The sequence below is a fragment of the Miscanthus floridulus genome, chromosome 19, assembly GCF_019320115.1.
Source record: "Miscanthus floridulus cultivar M001 chromosome 19, ASM1932011v1, whole genome shotgun sequence".
NCBI lineage: Eukaryota > Viridiplantae > Streptophyta > Magnoliopsida > Poales > Poaceae > Miscanthus > Miscanthus floridulus.
This window is the reverse complement of record NC_089598.1, coordinates 14464475-14480845: the sequence shown is the minus strand read 5'-3', so window position 1 is coordinate 14480845 and position 16371 is coordinate 14464475. Positions and strand designations below refer to the sequence as shown.

General features: G+C 41.1%; 1 protein-coding gene across 1 annotated transcript; it reads right to left on the bottom strand.

Moving 5' to 3' along the window:
* Positions 1-3424: 3424 nt before the first annotated feature.
* On the bottom strand, positions 3425-8492 carry LOC136527322 (nucleosome assembly protein 1;1). The gene is made up of 12 exons (XM_066520008.1): positions 8329-8492; positions 8193-8236; positions 8013-8108; positions 5361-5453; positions 5148-5238; positions 5012-5073; positions 4744-4928; positions 4462-4639; positions 4331-4374; positions 4016-4217; positions 3900-3923; positions 3425-3791 (listed from the first exon to the last, which is right to left on the bottom strand). The coding sequence occupies exons 1-12, from the start codon at positions 8393-8395 to the stop codon at positions 3732-3734; spliced, it is 1146 nt and encodes a 381-aa protein (XP_066376105.1). The 5' UTR covers positions 8396-8492; the 3' UTR covers positions 3425-3731.
* Between the last annotated feature and the right edge of the window lie 7879 nt (positions 8493-16371).

The window sequence follows — 16371 nt, the reverse complement described above, 5'->3', positions numbered from 1 at the left end:
CATGTGGCGTCTCCGATTCGGAAGGACCTAGCAGTGGTGTCGTATGGATACTCTGTCGGCGTTGAGAAGAGGACACACTAAGACGATGCAGCAGAAGGTGGGGAGGAGAGATGCAACACCCAATAAACTTTTGAGACATTCAAATACAACAGTTGTAACATACATCTGAAGACAATTGAAACACTTGAAGCATGCTTCTGAAACACTTCACCTAAAAACACTTGAAACCCATTGCAATCATACTGCAACATCCAATAAATACATGCAACATATGTGTGAAATATATGCAACATCTAGATAAATACACTTGCAATATGCATTCGAAAAACACAGATGAAACATACCTCTAAAACATCTGAAACACTCGAAATAACGCTTGCAACATGCCTCTGAAACAATTGCAACATGTGCAACATCCATATGAAAACAAATGCAACATACATCTGAAACGCCTGAAATACTTGAAACATACATATGCTACATAGGAAAGGGGAAGGCTAGACCGATCGATTCCGGCCGCTGCGGTGGGGTGGGGTGGGGTGGGGTGGGGGGAGCTCGGTCGCCAGGGTGAGAGAGGGCGTCGCCGGGAGCGGTGGGGAGGGCACCACACTGCGCTAGGGTGGGGGAGAGCCATCCACTCCCCTACAACACCGCGCGAGCCACCTCCATGGATCTCGCTCGTGCTCCATGGATCTCGCCTAGGGCGGGAGAGAGGGCTACCGGATCCACGGGCGTTGGGCGCTCCCGGTGGGTGAGGATGCCGAGGTAGGGGAGGGGTGCCGCTGGGGTGGAGAGGAGGCTGCTGCTGGGGTGGGGGAAGGAGCCGCCGAGGTGGAGGAGGAGGACGCTAGGGTGGCGGAGCGCACACGTCGGGGTGGGTGAGGGCGCCGCCACCGGCAAAGGAGGTAGCCAGTGTGAAAGCATCTAAATAATGCCTAGAGGAGGGGGTGAATAGACGTATCTAATTTCTGCATAATCTCAAAGTCAAATGTCGATGACTAGTCGGAAGTCCCGGCAGTTTGGGCTAGAACTTTCGGCAGCCGGAAGTTCCGACGCAAACAGCGGGGAGTTCCGTGACCTACGAGAATAGCACTACAAGTGCTAAAATGAACTTTGAGTGAAAGATATCTTACAACCCTACTCCCTAGTGGCAAGATGAAGTGTTGGGGTTGCTCCTTTGACGCCAGAAGTTCACCACTTCGTAGATCGAGTCCAAACCCTAAGAGGAGAGATGGGGAGGAAGACAAGCCAACAAGAACAAATATGATAGCACAAATACAACAACAACAAGCACGCGGGCCACAAGAATTTATTCCAAGGTTCAGCAACTCCACAAAGGAGCTCCTACATCCTCGTTGTTGAGGTGACCACAAAGGTCGGAGTCTCTTCCACCTCCTTACCTCTCTCAAAGCAACCATAAATGTTACTTGAGCTTTTCACTAAGAAATTGAGGGTAATACAAACTTCTCAAGGCTCTTTCACAAAATGGAAGCTCTTGGGCGACGCCTAGCCGGCTAGGGTTCCAAGAACCCAAGAGTAATAGACATAAATCCAACCGGCTTGATGAAGAAATCAAGTGCTCAAGCTTGTCAAAGTGATTCTATCACTCAATCCACTCTCCTTTCACTTAAAACCCTAGGGCAATCGAAGATTGGAACAAAGAGGAGAGGAGAGGGGAGCCTTGAATGCTTGGGAGCTATTTTGGACGAAGGTTGGTCAGCAATGAACAAGTGGTCCCGGTTAGAAGAGAGTAGAGAGCTATTTATACTCAAAGGCAAATCCAACCGTTTAGATCTGAGTCGGAAGTTCCGACACAAATCGCTGGAACTTCCGGCTCAACGCAAAACATTGTTCACGCAGACAGTCCACTGGGCTTGCTCGCATATCGTCGGAACTCTCGGCTATTACCGGGACTTCCGACTTCCGTCGGGACTCCTGACAGACATAGCGAGCCAGGCAACTAAGTCCCAAAGCGTCGGGACTTCCGGTGGGAGCCAGGACTTCCAGCACCCGGAACTCCCGACTCCCGTCAGGACTTCTGTCGGGTGAAGGTGCGTAGGCGGGCTGCGGCTAAGTTGGCAAGCGCCGGGACTTCCGGCACCAAACGTCGGGACTTCCGACTACCAAAAGTCCACAAACTAGTGTTCGTGAGGTGACTTTGTGTCTCTCTTTTGATTTTATTTTTATGCTTGAGCACTCTATCTTCCTCAGTCCACCTAAAGTTACATCCCTCTTTATAGTACGACATGCTTAAACCCAAAACAAAACACAAAAGCTTTGGAGAGCGCTTTGGGTTCGTCCGCTTTTTGCACTTAGAAGAACTGAGGGATACCATTTTATCTTAGATCAACTCTTTTAAAACTTTCAAGGGACTAAAGCTGCAATATATCTCATTAAGATCTCATTAGTCCCTAATTTGAATGCCATCAATACACCAAAAACTACATAGGGGGCAAATGCACTTTCACCATGGCCGCGTGTCGGGGTGGGGTAGGGCGCGAGCGTGGAAGGGATAAGAATGGGGAGGAGGAAGCGAGGGCAAGCGGCGCGTGTTGGAGTGAGCGGTGGGAGGCGTCCGTCCGAATGGGGATTTGTTTTTTGTTTGGAGCCCGCTCCTGGGGAGCCGCGTCTGGATGTAGTCACGGACGGGCGTCCTGATAGGAGCATTATCGTATTATATTCAGAAGTCACCAATACCAACCATGTACAATATCTACGTAACCACATTTGCTTTTGATATAGCAATCTAAAAAAAATAAAGAAAAGATCCATGCCCTCCCCACTAGACGTGTCCACTGATAAGATCAAGTGCATTAGATACAACAAAAAGGGTTGAGCTTGAGGCAGTTCAAGTGCATTAGATTCAAGAATGGATTGAACTTGAGGCTTCAAGAGTGCATTAGAAACAAGAACGGGTTGAGCTTGAGGCTTCAAGAGAGGTTGTCTATGACCTCACTTCAAGGATTTCAATGAATTGATTAATCTTGCAATTATGGCTGAAAATAAGACGATGGCATCGGATGCTGACAACCGCAAGAGTGTCCAACACTCCACAAGGTGGAAGTTCTACACCCTATGCTTAAGTTGGCTATACACCTCCATGGATGCCCAGATTTAGCCCTCAAAGAACCATGTGAATAATAATGCTCCAATCATCGTACGCCATTGGATGCTGACAACAACTGCAATTGTCCGAAACTCCTGAAGATGGAAGTTCTACACACTATGATTAAATTAGCTATACACCTCCATAGACGTCCAGATTTAGCCCTCGAGAGCCATGTGGATAATGCACAGCTCGAAAGCAAGGCACGTAATTGGTGTCTTCCTTCTGTCCTCGTCACCGTTCACCGCCAAGTTGACAAGATATTAGTCATCAACGTCAAGTTAACAAGTGCTGTCAAAATCATCATCAAACTCACAATTTGAAATAATCCAAAATGTTCGACTCCAGCACGCTAGCAAAGTTAATTACACAACCATATAATATCATCCGATTGCACATAGCTGAAACCCCAAGACACTAGCAGACAAGTAGCAAACCAATATTCCATCCACCAACGCAGCACAAAGTGCTCCAGACAACACCCTCACCACCTAATAAAAACCATATCAACATCAACATCTGGCCTGCGCATAAAACCACCGACATAACCTCTAGGCAGCTCAATGGAAAATACTGCATCAACCAAACACCAACAGCAACAGGCCGGAAATGGCAACCAGCCAGTTTACTGCTGCTTGCACTCTGCTGGTTGTTCGGCATTTCCTTGCGACACCTTCTGTGGTACCTGTAACACACCATTAGTTAGATATGTGCATTGGTACAATACCTGGAAAATAAGAAAATAGGTATATAGGGACAATTCAGTTCAGCGTGAGAATTTCTGATCATGTACCTTATGTTTGCGACCGGATCCCGACTGTTCAGACAATTAGAAATGAAATGTATGTATTAGCAAGAGGAAAGGTTCAATTCCCATATTTAAACAGATTGCAGGTCAAGCAAACCTACCTTCCTTGCTGGCTTGCTTTCTTCCTCATCCTCGTCCTCTTCCTCATCCTCGTCCTCATCCTCTTCTTCATCCTCATCATCGTCGTCGTCTTCATCATCATCCTCATCATCGTCGCCCAAGTCAGCAAAATCCTCACCTTGCACAGCCTCCCCAGTAAACCAGGAAACAGCATGAGGGATAATTTTATCCCTTATGGTGGTCCTGAAAACCAATTTCAGTAATATATCAGTACATGAGCGATATAATAGACAGGAATACTATAAGCAGGCGATGGATTCAAAATTGCTTGGGAAATGGAAGCAAACTGCACTTACCCGATGTCATAATCATGCTCCATTTGACCCTGCAGCTCATCAGCCTACATAGAACATTGAATGCAGTTCACTATGGAGCAATACGAAACGTGACAACTAAAAAAAAAGTCAACAACAGATCTTAGACGTACAGTGTCTTCATCAATGTCCTCATCATCTTCAGGGACCTGTGGGGGATTGAAAAAGTTGAAGAAACTCTCACAGTCCTCAGTTTTAGTAATAGGCTTCGTATTCTTTGAACCTTTCTTTGGTTTCTTTTTTAGAATCTTCTGTGTTACGTTTTTCCCAGGATACCACTCGATTTCAGTTCTGCAAACACAATGTGTTCAGTAAGCCATGCACAAACATGCAGTGATACAGAAGAACAAAGCGACAGCATCCTACAGAGGAAAAAGAGAATACAAAACACCAACCCAATAGCTTTCTCCAAAATTGGGTCATCTTCATCAACCATGTGGTAAGTTTTTGTCAGGACAGAATTCTTGAAGAATGGGTTTGTATCAAAGAAAAACTCCAGCTTGAAACCCTTAGGATCCTCGATTCTAGACCACTTGATATCTTTTAGATATTTCAAAGCGGCTTCATCACGCTCTTGGATCTTTAAGCAGAAATCTTGTCAGTATCATAGAACAATGTATTGAAAGAAAACAACACAGAAAGAAGGGCAGTCAAATTACTTACCTCCTCAGACAAAACTTCGTTTGTTTTCATAGCAGTAAGCCAAAAATCTGGAACTCCTTTAGCTGAAAAATGGTTTAAATACAAATCAGTCATTCAGAATGGGAACTAAACAAGAGTTCCAAGTTCAGTTTTATACCATCTGGTTCTTTTCCCTCGGCAGCATTCTCACCGGTCGGTTCATCACTGACACCATCTACCTCCACTACTCCATTTACAATGTCATACCTCTGATGAAATAAAATAAAACAGGTGACACCAGCAATTTGCACAAAAAAGGACACACCACAAACTAGATGTTTTCAAAAAATAGATGAAATAGTACAAACAGAAAGAAAAAAAACTAGTCTACCTTTGTGTACAAAGGTTCATAAAGCTTCTGGTACTTTGCCTCAAGTGCAGCTCGCTCTTCAAAAAACTTGGCCTCAATCTCATCGTGTTGGCTCTACATTATTACCGAGAAAAAAGTTTGAAAGAATTCAGTTCCAATCATGATGGTAAGTGCAGGCTAAGGGAACAGAGTGAGAAGGGTTTGTGCCCCCAAGCAGGCTTCACACTTTCAAGGGCAGAAAAAGAAACGAACAAGAAATTTTATGCTTGGAAACCAAGAAAGGAAAAGGCTCGGCAACTGGCCTTTGACATAGTTTAGATAGGTTATCACAATTAGTTGTTAAAAGGAAGCACACAAAATGGCATTGCACTGAAATGCTTTCAAGTTATAAAGAAAATAGAAGATTTTATATACTACATTGCAAAATTTGGCTCCCCAATAATGTAACAAAAATGGAAATAAAAGGTCTTGCATAGGATATCACTGAATACAATGGAAATGAATCACTCCTTCATTGCACAAACAAATCTAAGAGAAGATGAAAAATACGAATGATGTGCCTTCACTGTTTGCAAACCTATATATATGTATATACATATATATAGGAAAAAGTCTACCTGACCCCCCCAACTATAATACTTGGTCTACTTCACCCCCTCAACTATGAAACCGTCTGTTTTACCCCCTGAACTATCTAAAACCGTCTGTTTTACCCCCTGGGGCGGTTTTCAGCGGCGGTTTTGCTACAGTAACAGCGGGTTGCTACAGTGACGGCGGGTTTGCTACAGTGACCGTGGATTTGAATTTCCTTTTTTTTATTTATTTTCGGTGAATTTTTGAAAAATCATAGTAAATCATAGAAAAATCATAAAATGAAAAATCTAATTTTATTGGACTCCACATGAGTAGATCTACATAGTGAATATATAATACGGTATACTTTAGTAGAAATTTTTTACTGTAGCCTTAGATTAATTGGAAAATCTAATTTTGTCTGTAATTAATTGAAATAATTCATAGCTGCAGCTTCTATGGTCCAATTGTGGTGAAATTTTTATGGTACGCTAATTATTGTATGCTTGAACTATAGTAAAAATTTCGTACTCATTGGACTATGTATAACTTAGTTATAGATAAATTCTAATTAATTACAGACAAAATTGGATTTTCCAATTAATCTAATGCTACAGTAAAAATTTTGTACTAAAGTATACCGTATTATATATTCACTATGTAGATCTACTCATGTGGAGTCCAATAAAATTAGATTTTTCATTTTATAATTTTTCTATGATTTACTATGATTTTTCAAAAATTCACCGAAAATAAATAAAAAAAAAGGAAATTCAAATCCACGGTCACTGTAGCAACCCACCGTCACTGTAGCAAAACCGCCGCTGAAAACCGCCCCAGGGGGTAAAACAGACGGTTTTAGATAGTTCAGGGGGTAAAACAGACGGTTTCATAGTTGAGGGGGTGAAGTAGACCAAGTATGATAGTTGGGGGGGTCAGGTAGACTTTTTCCCATATATATATGTGTGTGTGTGTGTATATATATATATATATATATATATATATATATATATATATATATATATATATATATATATATCAAGCCTTGTTCCCCTCATCCCCATGATTGGCATTAGGCCTAGGTGTTTCCATGCATTGGTATTGCAATTTGAATGGCAGCCTACAACATAGTTCAGGTCACATGATGTTTCATGTGCATGTCCTCCTTGATTGTCTTCTGCTAGAAATTATGTATCCTTCCTTGACACATCAACACCCAAAATTATGAACGCATGTTACACTGTTACCCAGGCACCCATGTCAGATTACAAGTGGTATATTTGGCACGTCCCAAGAAAAATTGCTAAATCAGACACACGAACTCGAATTAGACATCGACACCCACACCTCTATCCACATAACAGTGGTACTGTGTAATAGGTTTCTTACTAAACCAAACAAAACCTGACACCAGTTTAGGCATTTTATCATATTAAAGGTCAAGGTAAATACAAATGCAAAGATTGAACAACTGAACATTTCTTTGAACTTAGTGACGACTGATGGGGAATGAATGGTGTGTGGGATGTTATTAACAGTCGACAATATACACAATACACCAGAGGGATTTTGTCTTAACTGATTCAAATGGAATGATCCACTCTACATATAATCTTATGTGATTTATTCGTAACCAACTCCATGGGACCAGCTAAAATCTCTAACTATTGTAGTTATTAAAAATTGATCACATGTGCTCTCCTGACCCAGGAGTAAAGGCCAGTTCAGTAGTTTTATCATCAATCAGAACAATGCAGAAGAAGCAACTGAATACAGATGTCCTACAGGTTCAGAGATCATCCAGATGTTGTCTAATAACTACACCTATGGTCAACAAAAGGCAGTCTGGTCAATCCATCAAATCAACAAATTGTAGTCCTTCATCATAGCCTCAAAGAACCGGGACAAACACTCAGGCTAACATTATAACTAAGGGAATTGTGTATCATCAGTTCATTCTAAAAGACAATGAGAGAAAATAAGCTAAACCTGAAAAGGGATACCACATTCAGATGATGTTCACAAGTAGTTGTCAGCTCAAAGAGTTCATATCAGATTTGTATAGAAGTGGAAAGCGAAGAAGGGAACAGTCTGGTCAACCTGGATCTCTCTCAAAAACTCAACACGCTTCCTAACATTGGGCGAAAGCGACTCTAGCACATCGGCGTGCTGGCCCGCAAGGCTCTGCAGCTTATCCTGCAACCGAATCAGACAACACATGAACAAAAGGCATGCAAGAAAATTACAGAAGCCTATAACCCAAATCCCAAATCGGCGTACCTTAAGGGCATTGACGAGGCCGGCGCGGTCCTCGGCGCTGAGGGCTACAGGCAAACCACAAATACAACGCGGATCGATTAGGGGCGAACTCAAGGGCGAGCGTATGCGATACGGTGTCGGCGGAGCGGGCGGTTACCTGCAGCGGCCGCGGGGAGGGAGGCGTTGAGGTCGGACATATCAAGGGTTTCCTTCGCGCCGCCCATAATGGATTCTTCTTGATCGCCGCGGCGCCGCCAAGGAGAGAGAAGGGGCGCGGAGCTGGGCGGCGGGAGAAGAGAGAGAAATGAGGCCACTAAAACCCTAGTCTCCCGGGTATAAGAAGGGTGGGAGTGGGAGTGGGAGTGGGAGGCGGCTCGGGCAAGAGGCTCGTGTGTTTTTCGTTTCAGACCTTGGATGTGTGCGAAACTAGGGCCTTGTTTGGTTGCCAAAATTTTTGGCGAAATGTTACTGTAGCATTTTCGTTGTTATTTGATAATTAGTGTCCAATCATAGTTTAATTAGGCTTAAAAGATTCGTCTCGTGGATTTCGTCTAAACTGTGTAATTAGTTTTATTTTTTATTTATATTTAATGCTTCATGCATACGTCCAAAGATTCGATGTGACGGGGAATCTTAAAAAATTTTGCAAAGTGAAGTGCAACCAAACGGTACCTAGCAATGCCACCCAATTTACCCTGAGGGGAATAAGAATAATTCACATGCAAATTGTGTTATGTCCTTGACTATTTTGGAATCTTTATTACTACTAGCAAATATGCGTATGCCTTGCAACGGAAAACAATTATTGTGTTATCGATGGCAAGTGCAGCTGCACAGTGAAACCATGTGTAGGCATAGAGGCCATGGCAGCACGCGCACCTAGTGTCATCAGCCTCTGCCATGCAACCTAGGACGGCGATGTGCCAAACACCGATAAGACATAGGCTAGCATTGTGCAACGGTGCGATGGGGTGGCACGACACCCTTGTACGTGTGGATCTAGACGGGCACGGTTGACCGAGTGTGCAACTCTTATGGTGCCCTTAATGATCGAGAGGAGCGGCGTGCATGGGAGATTAATTATTCCATCGGTGTACGAGACGACACAATAGTTGATGGAGGTCAGCATGACAAGGAGGAGTAGAATCACGTGATGGTCAATCGATTGCTCCACTATCGGTCTTTCCAATAGTTGGTCTCATAATTTCAGTTTGCTTGATGTATCTTCTTCCTTGCCTCATCGTTATCGTTCTCCTACGCCCTCGATCTTAAGGGCTACCATTCTTATAGGGTCATAGGTATATGACGATCCATTGCGCACTAATGAGACTCAAGGTGGAACAGGTTAAGACCTGAGAGAGGGAGCCGAACGAAGTTACCTCTGCGTCCGCACAAAGACAAAACTAATGATAAAAACATTAGTTACGAAGCAGATACACGAATGAAGATACACATTAAAAAAGAAATACGACCAAGTATTTTAGTATTAGAGATAAAAGCACAGGTAAGAAATCAAAATGAGAGGTACACTTGAAACAAATACAAAACTATGGAAAGAAAACTCGAAGAAGAGAGAAACTTTGTGAGAAAAAAGAAGGTGAAAACATGAAAAGAAAAAATAACAAAACAAAAAAAACAGACGCAAAAAAGAGGAAAAGAAAAGACAGACGACAATAAAAAAAACTAAATTAAGTGAAAAAGGAAACCGGAAAGGGAAAAACTAAAAGAGACAAAAAAAACATATGACGACTAATCAAACAATGGAACGAGCGGAAACAGAAATTGTAGGATCTCTGATTGGCCTAGAGGGGAGGTGAATAGACCTATCAAAACAAGCACTTAAACTTTTATCAAATTTACCCTACGGCACTGCCGCTCTGGAGGGCGGCACTGCCGGACTGCTGTACTGTCGGACCAGAACAGCGGCACTACCGCATCTGCAGATAACTTCGAGTCACAGTTCAAAATCAGTGAACGAAAACTTAGATCGGAGAAATTTCTCAGCCTACTGCAGGAATGATAGTAACAGATCAAGAGCTAGAAGTTATAGAAACAGCACACACAAGTAGATCGACTAAAAACCTTAGAAATTACCTCAATCAACAATATGAAATGCATGTAATGTAAATTAAACACAAGTGACACAATAATTTATCCCATGGTTCGGCTCGCCACCAAGGCTTGCCAACCTCCACGTTGTTGAGGTTAGCCACTAAGGCTTAGGGCTTTTCAACCTTTTCCCGTTCTCAAGTCATGAGACTTAACTCTTGAGATGAGGGGTGAGTATACTAGTTTCAAGAGATGATAACAAACTTCCCAGGACTGCCACACAAGTTGGTAAGTTCCATGAGCGACGCTCTAGCCGGCTAGGAGTCAAGCTCCAAGCGTAACAAACACAACCGCCGGCTAAAACGTGAACCAAGCGCCCTTTCGAGTTGGGGAATCAATGGAGCCGCTCTCTAATTGAGTTTTGGACCATTTTCTCTCAATGATTGATGGGGAAATCAATGGATTTGCTTGATGGCTCAAGGTCACTAATGGAGGGAGAGAGAGAGAGCTCCTTTTCTGTTTTGGACGTGCTGAAATGAGCAGGAGGAAGAAGATAGCCGTTGGGGAGAAAGAGGATGGGTATAAATACCCCATAAGCCCCAACGGTTACTTAAGTCGCGGCAATGCTGCGACTTAAGTGTGACAGTGTCGCACCAGTCAAGACAATAAGGGTAAGAGTGAAGTTTAAGCTGTCTTGATTGTAAATCTAAGGATGCATGTGTATGTTTGAGCACTTGATAGCACGTGTTAACTTAAATATTGTGTCCCCCTTTATAGTATGGCTTTTTCTATACTCAAATTCAATATATAAAATAATTTAAACCCCCTTTGAGTTTGAAGCCATCAACATTTGTAATTGGTGGCTCCTCCGTTTCGTGTAGCATGCTCGAATATAAAATTCTCTGCTTGCCATCTCGATAAATCTCATTAGTTCTCTAATTGCGTGGTCATTATCACCAAAACCCACAATTAGAGTTTGATTGCACTTTCAGAAACGAACACTATGAAAAAAACATTTGATGATTATTTATTAGAAAATCAGAAAGATTTATTTGATTAGGATAGATAATTAACTATCTGCGTTATCTCAAGGACTTGTATCAAGCTGAACTCCACGTTCACTGAGTTAGTTAAGAAAAGATTAAAGAAAAGGATGCATGGAGTGAAATTTTGATATAGATATAGATTTATTATTCGTAGTATAAATCTTTTTTACGGTGCTAATAATTTATTCCTCTTCCCCTAGCATCTCCACGGTAAGTTTTTGTGCCTTGGAACGTTGTGGCTGTATAAGCTGGTTGGACAGAGGAGAGCACATGACTATACACGTTGTCATTTTTTTTATCTAAAAACTAACCGAGCCGAGGAACATGTGGAAAGAAATCTGACTTCCATAGATAGAAACGGAAACAACATAGAAGAACAAAGAAGGAATTTGAAACAGACACGTATGGATAAGAAGACAAACCAGAATTTGAAACGGCAAATGCAGATTGTACGGAGGCACAAAACCAACGTATAAAAAGATATAGGAGGGCAGAAAAAAATAATACTCTTGATTAGATTTCTAATTTTTATTCTTATATTTTTGTATTTGGATTAAGATTTCTATTTCGGTTACTCAGAGTTGGAAATATCTAATTGGATTAAGATTCCTAGTTATTCATATTATTATATTTTTTCTATTTGATTAAGATTCCTATTCCTATTCACCACAAATCGGAGAGATCTAATTAGATTAGGATTCCTAGTTATATAAATAGAAGGGCTATAGGCGGATTTCCACGTTCATAAAGTTAGTTAAGGGATGGCCGGACAAAAAATAGGTGGAGAGAAATTTTGCCTTTTTATTATTAGGTATAGATTATATCTGAAGAAAAAGAGAAAAAGGGCGCGCAAATCCTCCTAAACCTTGCAGTTTTTTATAAAAAATACTAAAAAGAGATAAATTTCATTTAGATAAATTTGTAATTCGCTAAAAACACTTAGAAGAGCTATCTGTAGTATGGTTGTACTCATAAAATTGGTACTCAATCAATCCAAAATAAGTGTTTTAATTTTGTTTTAAGTTAAACTTATATAGTTTTAATTAATTTTTAAAATTGCAACATCCATAGCGTCAAAAATAGTTGTGAATCCAACATGAAATAGGTTTTCAAGTGCGTTTATTTGATGCTATAGATGCTGGTGTATTTTTATAAACTTGGTCAAAGTATACAAAAACCAAAGGTGGTGCATACACTTTAGAACGAGATAGCATATGACAAGTTAACTTTAAAAAACACAATCACAGAAGTAAAAATAAAATAATGAGCCAAAAAATGTAACATGGATCTTGTCTTAGTTTTGCGTTAAGTTTCGATTGGATTAATTTTAATTTTGCAGTAGTTAAAAAAATAGTATTGTCTTTAATAGAAAAAGATAGACCTCGAATATGCAATTACAAGTAACACCCCAAGAGCTATACTAATGCCTTCCTTCTTAGACGGCAAAATCATTAAAAAAATTAGTTAATTTTTCATCACAATCCACTCCAATACATGTGGATTAAAGTAAATAGAGTGCAACTAAACAAGACCGTAAGAAGAGGAATCTAGGTCATCACTAAAGTCATCGCATGGACCAAAGAAAACTCAAGACATAAGAAGTCATTGTGTCCAAACAAAATTATGATTCCATTGTATTTTCCTACAATAAAAGATATAAAATAATAAAATAATACCCATTTAAATATATGTAGACTCTACTTTCTCAAAGAACATTTTCTAATGAAGCTAAAAAATGTTGTTTTTCTTAGGGCCCGTTTGGATCCTTAGAATTGAATTCATTTTAATAATTACAATTTAGGCATAGATTAATTAAGCTAATATAATTATATATAGAATATATTTGTATATTTATTGCTAGGTATACAAGGGACATACTTATATGTTGCATTTCTATTGTAGGAAAGTGAGTTGAAGAGTGTGCTATAAGTTGGAGAATAGAATTATCGCATAATGATCTATAGAATTCATTTCCATCTCCCACCATATGAATTTGAGATATGTTTATTTGTGAGCTTACGAATGTTATGGAATGTCAAATTTCAAGCCAAATAGCCTAATCCATTATGTAGATTTCAATTCCTTCAAAATGAAGGGATCCAAACGGCCCCTAAAGAGAAACAACCTCTCGTATTCATAATCAATTGGTCATATGACAAAAAAAAATGGTCTAGGTTCATAAGAAAATTTTTTCTGGATTCACAAGGAAAATGTTTCTAGCTAAAAAATTGTTGCAAGAAAAATGTTGAGCAGAAGCATGTTTCAAGCTTTATCCAAGAAAAAAAAGTTTCACCCTAGCAAAAAAAAAGGTTTCTTTTTCTTATTTGCAATGTTCAAATAAATACTATTGCAATTCTGATAATTTTAAACCAATGCTCATTAACTATCGGCAGTGTTCTGTGAATGAAAAAAAAATATGAAATACGCATCAAGAAGAATTAAAGAAATGATAATAAAAAGAAGAAGAAAACTGCAAAAGAACTGTTTGGAAAAGGAACGGCCCATATGCCTCAGCACAAGGCCCGTGTCTGCGGGTGCGCTCCCCTACGGCCGAACAGCCCCCCTAGTCCCCGACTGTTCTCCCCGCTTGCTCTCTCTCGGCGACGATTGGGCTACCGCCGGCGCCGGCGCCCTACGCCAGGTGTCCAGCTCTTCGTCGGACCCTTCCCCGGCACCGAGCACCCACCAGGTATGCTCCCTTCTCCTCCCTTACCGCTGTGCGAATCCGAGCACCTAAAGCCTAACCTAAGCTATTTGGCTATTTGCAATCGGATCTGATATAGTAGCAAATGTATACATAGTAGCTTCGATTTTTTTTAACAAAAAATTATCGAGTGTACGCGTGTGCATCCATGCTCTTTACTGGGTCCGCCCCTGGCTGGAGGCAGATCAGCTTGCAGTTCTCTACCCCTACAAGGATTTTTTTCGTACTGTTTTGATCTCAGTTTGTGAGATGTTGTTGGGGTACCTTGCCCTGGTACTCTAGGAAAAGAAGAATGTAGGGGAACAGGTAAGGTTGTAGTTTGGTTAGTAACCCTGACTCCTGAGCAAAAACTGACTAAGCCTTCTACTCTAGTTTAGTTACCTATGTACTTCATTTATTAATGGCACGGATGAACGGCTAGTATCTTCTTTCGTGTTAAGTTCCCCAGTGTATTTCACATTATTCAGGTCTATAAGAATGCAAGATAAGGTAGGACCATCTATGCACGACAACAACAGCAACAATAACAACAACATTGCCTTTTAGTCCTAAGCAAGTTGGGATAGGCTACAGTTGAAACCCACAAAGAGCCCCAAGTCACGGTTCTGGCACTCCAATAACTGCTTTTCAAGTACTCCTATTCAAACATAGATCTCTAGGTATATCCCAAGCTTTCAAATATCTTTTTATTGCCTCCTCCATGTCAATTTCGGTTTTCCTCTACCTCTACTCATATTATTAGCTTGGTTTAGGACTCCACAATACATTGGTGCCTCTGGAGGTCTCCTTTGGACATAGCCAAACCACCTCAACCGATGTTGGACAAGCTTTTTTTCAATTGGTGCTACCTCTAGGCGATCACGTATATCATCGTTCCGAACTCGGTCCATTCTTGTGTGACCGCAAATCCATCGCACACATACGTATTTCTGCAATACTCAGTTGTTGAACATGTCGAATCTTTGTAGGCCAACATTCTGCTCCATACAACATAGCCAGGTCTAATCGCCGTTCTATAGACTGTTACCTTTTAGCTTTTGTGGTACCCTCTAGTCACAGAGAATGCCAGAAGCTTAGTCGCCACCTGATTCACCTTGCTTTGATTCTATGGACTAACGTCCACATCAATATCTCTATTCCTCTGTAGCATCGATCCCAGATACCGAAAGGTATCCTTCTTAGGCACTACTTGACCTTCCAAACTCACATCTCCCTCCTCCTGATACAACTCCGCTAAAGTCGCATCTCATGTATTCGGTTTTAGTTCTGCTCAATCTAAAACCTTTAGACTCAAGGGTCTGCCGCCATAACTCTAGTTTCCTATTTACTCCCGCCTGGCTTTCGTCCACTAACATTACATCATCATGCGAACAACATACACCAAGGGATATCCCCTTGTATGTTGCTGGTAACCTCATCCATTACCAAGGCAAAGAGATACGGGCTTAAGGTTGACCCTTGATGAAGTCCAATTTTAATCGGGAAGTAATCTGTGTTACCAACGTTTGTTCGAACACCTAGTCACAACGTTGTTGTACATGTCCTTGATGAGAGTCACATACTTTGATGGGACTTTATGTTTGTCCAATGACCACCACATAACATTTCTTGGTATCTTGTCATAAGCCTTCTCCAAGTCAATGAAAACCAAGTGGTGGTCCTTCTTCTGCTCTCTAAACCGCTCCATAACCTGTCTTATTAAGAAGATTGTTTCTATGGTTGACCTTCCGGGCATGAAACCAAATTGGTTTGTTGATATCTGCGTCGTTCCTCGCAGGCGCCGCTCGATGACTCTCTCACATAACTTCATAGGTGTGGCTCATCAACTTAATTCCCCTGATAATTAGTACAACTTTGGATATCTCCCTTGTTCTTGTAGATTAGTACCAATATGCTTCTTCTCCACTCTTCAGGTATCTTGTTCGATCGAAAGATATTGTTGAACATCTTGGTTAGCCATACTATAACTATATCCCCGAGACATCTCCACACCTTGATTGGGATACTATCAGGGCCCATCGCTTGCCCCCTTTCATCCTTTTCAAGGCTTCTCTGACCTCCGATTCTTGAATCCTCCTGCACAAAGCGCCTGTTAGATCATCAATGCGCAAATGGGAATCAATTTTATTCTATTCAAGCAGTACCTTGGTTAGCCTGTATCTAGCCATCTGTTCAATTCAGCTCCACAATCACGACAAGACTCTTGAGAGATTAGGTAGTTCTCTATGAAATAACAGAATGGTGTTTCTGAATGTTTGGATAATGGCACGATAGCTAAAAGATAACACAATGGCAGTGAAAATAATGTAGGTCCTGTGATCTTTACTGCTCTTTCATCTGTAAGTTATCACTGAAATGCTGGGGAAAATATTAACATTTTGCTTCCTTGAATGTATTTGAC

Bases quoted from the DNA above. Each gene is read 5' to 3' on its own strand.
- LOC136527322 (XM_066520008.1), bottom strand. From the start codon at position 8,395: ATGGGCGGCGCGAAGGAAACCCTTGATATGTCCGACCTCAACGCCTCC. The intron at 5,074-5,147 runs GTATAAAACTGA...ACCATTTTTCAG, and splicing joins CGAGGGAAAAGAACCAGATG to CTAAAGGAGTTCCAGATTTT. The intron at 4,640-4,743 runs GTTGGTGTTTTG...TTGTGTTTGCAG, and splicing joins ATTTTGGAGAAAGCTATTGG to AACTGAAATCGAGTGGTATC.